Genomic DNA, 6,191 nt, shown 5'->3' with positions numbered 1-6,191 from the left:
CCCAGGATAAGGACAGGGACTGAGGTCTGGGAGCCCCACTGACATTCCTGCCCTAGATCTGCTAGATAAAGCATGGGCCAAGCTCTGCCATACCCCACGCTTCCCCATTGGCAAGCAGAGATAGGCCAGCAGAGGGGCCCATGAGAGAAACAGGAGGGACCTGGCAGGTGGAGACCTGTCCCCATGCCCAGGGACATGTCCCCACAGCCAGGGACCCATCCCCATGGCCAGGGACCCACCTGTTCCCATGGCCAGGGTTCTGTTCCCGTGCCCAGGATCCCATTGCCCAGGGTGGTGCAAGCGGGGGTGCAGGCAGGCCGGGGTGCTGCACTGATGCAGGCGGTGCCGAGCTCCCGCCCTGAGCTGTCTGGGGGAGCAACCCGGACATCCGAGGCCAGCACACGCCTCACTTTCTCTTTGCACCGCTCCGCAGGGCTGGGTGCAGGCAGGGCTGCCAGGAGGCTGTGCCAGGGAGGATAGGCAGAGCACAGAGGCTCTGCCCAGCTCAGTGCACCTACGGCCAAGGAATGAGCAGTGCTCCTGGCACAGGTACAGAAGGGGCCAGCCGGGACCACGGCCACCATCTTCCCGAGGGCCTGGCAGGAGGGACCCCTCGCCGCCGCCCTTCCTGGGATGGGAGCTACTCATCAAAGGGCATTGCTCTGCTGCCAGCCAAAGGGCAGGTTCATGGTCTCTGCTCAGCTGCTCCTTGTCCCAGGGGGTGATTTAGGGGATATGCGGTTCCTGAGCTGCTGGGAGAAGGGGACCCCAGGAGGAGCGGGAGGGACAGGGCAGGGACAGGTGGATTAGGGCTGCCCTTGCAAAGACCATCCCTCCCCACAACCCAGCACCAGGATGCAGACGTGCCTGCTCAGGGCAGTGGGATGGAGCTCGGCGGCTGTGCTGGGAGTGCTGGGGGTGGCCATCTTCCTCCTGGTCCTAACCCCGGTGAAGGATGCTGCCCTTCCTATGAGGAACAGAGTATGTGCCCCTTGGGACCTGGGGGAGCCTGGGAATAACCACCAGCCCCTTTCCATCTCTCATCCTTCCATCAGCCCTGCCTTCCTCTCCACTTGCAAGTCTCCCCATAACCAGTCCAGTTTTTCAGGGCTTAACCTAATCAAGGTGGCACTGGGCAGAACAACCACCCCCCTAAACCATGGTCCTGGCTCCTTGCTAAGGATGGGGGAGAGAAGAGCAGCCCCTCTCCTGGGAGCGGTCTGTCTGCCACGCCAGACACTTCCTCTGCTCTGTTTTCAGATATGCAGGTCACCTGGTGGGTTTACACCTCTCTCCTGTTGCTTTCTGCTGGCAGACTGTTAAAAAATAGTCAGGGTTTGTGAGATTTGCCACTCCCAAAGGTCTGGGAGCAGCTCTGGCAGCCTGAGCCCTTTGGGACATGCCTGGATTCCTCGCTGCTCTGCAAATCACCCTGCTGACCTGCACGTCTTCACTTTCTGAGCTGCAACTCCCTTGAATGGCTAAATCGGGGGGGTTAGAGGTAGAGCGGGGCTGCTAAAGGGAGGTTAGATGTGAAAACATGTGCTGCTTGTGTTCATGCATGAGAAGAAACGGCAGAGGCTCTCAGAAACCCCGTGGCACTTGGTGCAGCCCTGAGCATACTATGACCCTGTTTCCCCTCTGCCTCCCCCAGTATGGCCTGGTGTTTGATGCCGGCTCCACGCACACAGCTCTCTACATCTACCAGTGGCCCGCAGACAAGGAGAATGGCACCGGCATCGTCTCCCAGGTGGAGGCCTGCAAGGTGTCGGTGAGTGTGCCAGGACGTGTCTGTCCCTTTCTCCCAGCCTCGTGGAGTGCTGTCCCAGATGCTCACAGCCTTGTCTGTCATCTGAGTCTTTCAGCCTGTGCTAGGCCAAAGGGAGATGCCCTGGTGGAAGAATCAAAATGTTAGGGGGGATGGTTTACACCTTAGGGAGCCCTACGGTAAGTGGGGGATCCAGAGGTGGGTAAGGAATTTGGCCACCAGTTATCACGGTTTGTGGAGCCAGTCCAGTCTTCCAGCAGGTTGCTGTGCATCAACTTGCAGCTTGGGATGCTGGATGGGCAGAGTTTGCTCCTTCTCCCATGCAGCCACTTCCTTGGGTCTTCTCACATCTCTTCACAGATTCTTTGATAATGGGCGGCTTCATGTTCCCATGGGGCCTCCTAAAAGCTCTGCAGAAGTCCCTAAACATTACTGTGTTTATGCTGGTTTTTTGCATGCAGTTCCTAACTGCTCTTTGGGTCAGCAGTGTTCATTTTGGTATCTGTACGGCACCAAATACAATAGAGTTTTGGGCTGTGACTGGGACATCTGGATATTGCCAGGGAGGTCCAGAGAGCTTCCTGGGCCTGGGGAATGGGTGGACGTGTCCCCTGAAATGATATTTCCACCCCAGAGCCTGTCCCTACCCACCGCAGGACCATGTTGAGTCCTCAGATCCGATGCCAGCCTCTAAAAATAGGAACTCAAACAAGCCATGCAGAGGGCACCTCTGCCTGTGCGTATCGGCTCCGCACGCCCTCCCAGCAGGACCAAGAGGAGCCTGCGCTTTTGCCAGGGAAATAAGGAACGGCTCCGTTTGTCAGCTGAGTGCGGCGGGACAGGCTGGCCACATTTGGGCAGTTCAGCCTCCCTGGGGTTAAGCGTGTGCTCAGCATCACAAGACGCACACCACAGCCCTCTGCCTCCACCCAGAGCAGGAGCTTGCAGCCTGCTCCTGCAGCGTGCCGTGGCCGTGCCGCGTCTGCCGCCTCCAGGCAGGTCAGCTCTGAGCACTCCCCTTCCAGGGACACCCTTGGCAGGGGCATGACTAGCCTGGCAAGACGGGGAAAAAACCCTGGGGGCTTTCTGGGTGAACGTGTGCCCCACTGCCCTCTCCCTCCTGGGTGGCACTGAGCTTGCTGCACTGCGGGGTGCTCTCTTGCAGGACCCGGCATCTCCAGCTACGCAGACAACCCGGCCGGGGCTGGAGCCAGCCTGAAGACCTGCCTGGACAAGGCCATGAAGATCATCCCGGCAAAGCAGCAGCGGGAGACGCCCACCTACCTGGGGGCCACAGCGGGCATGCGGCTGCTGAGGTACTGCCCTGCCCGGAGCCGGCACCTCCAACCCCTGCCCCACCAGGCGTTTCTGCATCGTCACCGGTGCAGGGGGCTGGGGGCACGGGGGTATGGGGGCTGCTGCCCAGGCAGGCCATGGTGATGGGCAGAGCACCCATGTCCGCAGTCACCAGGCTGTCCGAGAGAGCCGCTCGCTGTGCCCACGGGGAACGCACCCAGCGCACTCTACCCCCAGCCTGGCAGCAGCCCCAGAGCTGGATGAACCTCCTTTGCCAGGCTTGCATTAACCTTCCCGCATGCTCAGGCAGAGCCCGCAGGCAGCATTTTTAGGGAGACTCCCAGCGCACCAGTTGAGGGATTTGGCGCCTTTACCCTGTCTCTGAGCAGCCCTGACGCTCTGCAGAAGACGGCAGCCTCTTGCCGTCAGCCCTGCGCTGAAAGCTCCCCAGCCATTGCCTCCTCCACTGCATGGTATTTATCTCCTTCCCCGGGCAGGGACCAGAACAGCACCAAGGCCGAGCAGGTCTTTGCTGAGGTGGCCAAGGCCATTGGCGAGTACCCCGTGGACTTCCGCGGAGCTCAGATCCTCACGGGGAACGAGGAGGGCTCCTTTGGCTGGATCACTGTCAACTACCTGCTGGAGACGCTCGTCAAGGTGCGGGCCAGGGGAGAGGGCAGAGGGGGTCCCCACTCTCTGCTGTGCTGCAGTCTGGACTGGGAAGCTGATACACCTGTGTTCACCCTGTGCCAGGTCCCCGTGGGTGACTCCCAGTACCGGGCAGTGCTCCTTTACAGGCAAGTGGACCCACCCACTGGCAGGAGCTGTGGCTGGATCTCTGGACCTCGATGGGGCTTCAACTCAGATCATGTTCCTTCCCAGGACCTCCATTGATGACAGCAGTACGAGAGCCCTCCCCGGGCTGTAAGGGACCAACGACTCCATTGACACCCACAGCTGCCTCTGCTACAAGCAAAAGCAAGTCCTGAAGATGCTGATGGCCTCCTTACACCAGGTAACCGCCTCCAGCCTTGTGGTCATGTGCTGCAGCCTGCACCCTGATGCCACTGCGTTGGGCAGGCAGCACCTGCTGGGTGTGACGGCCACTGGGCTCGGTGCCTTTGTGCAAACCCCAGTGAGGATGGTAGATACAACAGGGCCACCACAGCTGGAGCCATCCCAGGGGTGTCCCAACAGCAGGGCAGGACTGAGCTGAGATGGAGTTGGACCACCACAGCCTTCACCCTTCTCCTGCAAGGCTACAAATTCAACCACACAACGTGGCTTAACATCTATTTTGTCCATCAGTTAGGAAAATACCTGACAGCTGACAGCTTCCATGCTTTGTGCCATGAAATGGCCTGCGCCCACCCTGCCACTGGCCCTGCCCTGCCTGGATGGGGGAGCAGGGGATAAGGGGGCAGGACGCTCCACTGCCTGTGCCCAGGGCAGCTCTTGAGTTACAGGCACCTGCTGGGACATTTGGCCTGGGCCATTTATGCTCTTCCCCATCATGTCTCACTAACAGGGTATCTGCAGCCCAAGGTGTGCACAGATATGGTGGCTGTGGAGCAGGACCTGGGGGTGCAACAGCAAAGGTCTTCTTTAGCTCTCTGGCTTGCATAGTACTTTGCAGCCTTTCACATCCCTCTTTTCTGTCTGCACAGGTTGCTAACTTAGATGTGGGCTGGACTCTGGGCTACATGCTCAATCCCCCGAACATGATTCCCTCAGAGACTCCCCAGAGAGTCATAGGGCTCCAGAGAAGCAAGTGGATAGCAGCCACAGTGTTACTGGCCAACATGCTCATCCTCATCTTCTGCCTGCTCACAGACGTATACTGCCAGAAAAACTCCGGTTACGGGAGTCTCCAGCAGCACTAGCTCCAGAGGCTGCTGAAGCCACTTAGTCCTTCTGCCATGCTTGTGTGAGGAGCTGCAGACTGAGGAATCATCCCCATGTGTCCAGGAGCTGTGAACTTGTAACATGGGGCACCTGAGTCCTGGCCTGGGCAGCTGGAACCAGCCCAGGCTTTAAAAAATCTTCCCTGTTGCTGTGTGCTGTCTGTTTTTCCTTTCCCCTCGCTACTGGTTGGAGGTGCTCTAGGAGGGAGGGGATGGCTGTGTGGAGCAGGGGCTCAGTGCTGGGGGCACGGGGATCGCAGTGATGTGGAGTGGCTGAGATGGTGGCACCAGTGGGGCAGGGAAGAGAAAAGGGGTGTCTGGCAGCAACGGGATCATCACAGGGCTGGTTACAGCCTGCAGATGATACCCAATGTGGGGTGGATGTGTCCTGCCCCATCCTGGGTGAAGAGCCCATGGCCGCTGAGAGGGTGGTCGAACACTGAAACAGACTTCCTTGAGAAGTGGTTGATGGACCATGCCTGCGAGGGTTTAAGAGGCATTTCGATGATGCCCTTAATAACATGTTTTGACTTTTGGTCAGCACTGAAGTGGTCAGGCAGTTGGACTAGATGATCGTTGTATGTCCCTTCCAACTGAAAATATGCTATGCTATGCTATGCTATGCTATGCTATGCTATGCTATGCTATGCTATGCTATGCTATGCTATGCCAGCAGAGGGGCAGTGGCAATGGGCTATGGGGGAAGCTGGCCCGGTAGAAGGGACTCGGGCTCCGCCCAGCACTGGGAAGCCCTGTGAGGTGGGGGATGGCAGCAGGCCCCTGCTATCCTGTACAAGTTTCCTCTCCAGTGTGGCTGTACCCCATGTCTGTGCCAGGCAGATATCTCACCCTCCCTTTCCAGCACACAGGATGATTTGGGAATGCTACTGGGACATGTCAGGGGCAGCTTCTGGGGGGGCCCTTAAATTTTTGAGGAGTCCCACTGGCAGCCAGTGGATGAGTGAGGTGAGAGACCCCAGCTCTCAGAAGCAAAAGGCTTGTCCTTGTGCCCTGCTGGCTCCTCTGAGGTCTGGCAGATGGGAACACCTGGGTCCCTGGGAGACGGAAACAATAAAATCATAAAAGTTCAGGAGCAAACTGTCATTTCCCCATTTGACGACTTTTACAATGTTTATTTGCATGATGAGAGCCGCGAGATGCCTGCCTTCCTGCAGAGACACCAAAGATCAGCTCCTTGCCGTTGGGAGGCAAACAAGATGAAT

At 58.4% G+C, this 6,191-nt stretch overlaps 1 protein-coding gene across 1 annotated transcript; it reads left to right on the top strand.

Annotated features, from left to right (window-relative positions):
• Window positions 1–855: 855 nt before the first annotated feature.
• Window positions 856–4,947, top strand: LOC104051740 (ectonucleoside triphosphate diphosphohydrolase 8-like). Its single transcript, XM_064469079.1, is given in 8 exon segments — window positions 856–981; window positions 1,655–1,767; window positions 2,574–2,578; window positions 2,934–3,084; window positions 3,562–3,721; window positions 3,849–4,079; window positions 4,262–4,363; window positions 4,732–4,947. Coding segments are annotated over 8 exon segments (1,104 nt in total).
• The last annotated feature ends 1,244 nt before the right edge of the window (window positions 4,948–6,191 follow it).

The sequence above is a fragment of the Phalacrocorax carbo genome, chromosome 18 (assembly GCF_963921805.1).
Source record: "Phalacrocorax carbo chromosome 18, bPhaCar2.1, whole genome shotgun sequence".
NCBI lineage: Eukaryota > Metazoa > Chordata > Aves > Suliformes > Phalacrocoracidae > Phalacrocorax > Phalacrocorax carbo.
This window is presented reverse-complemented; position numbering and strand designations above follow the sequence as displayed.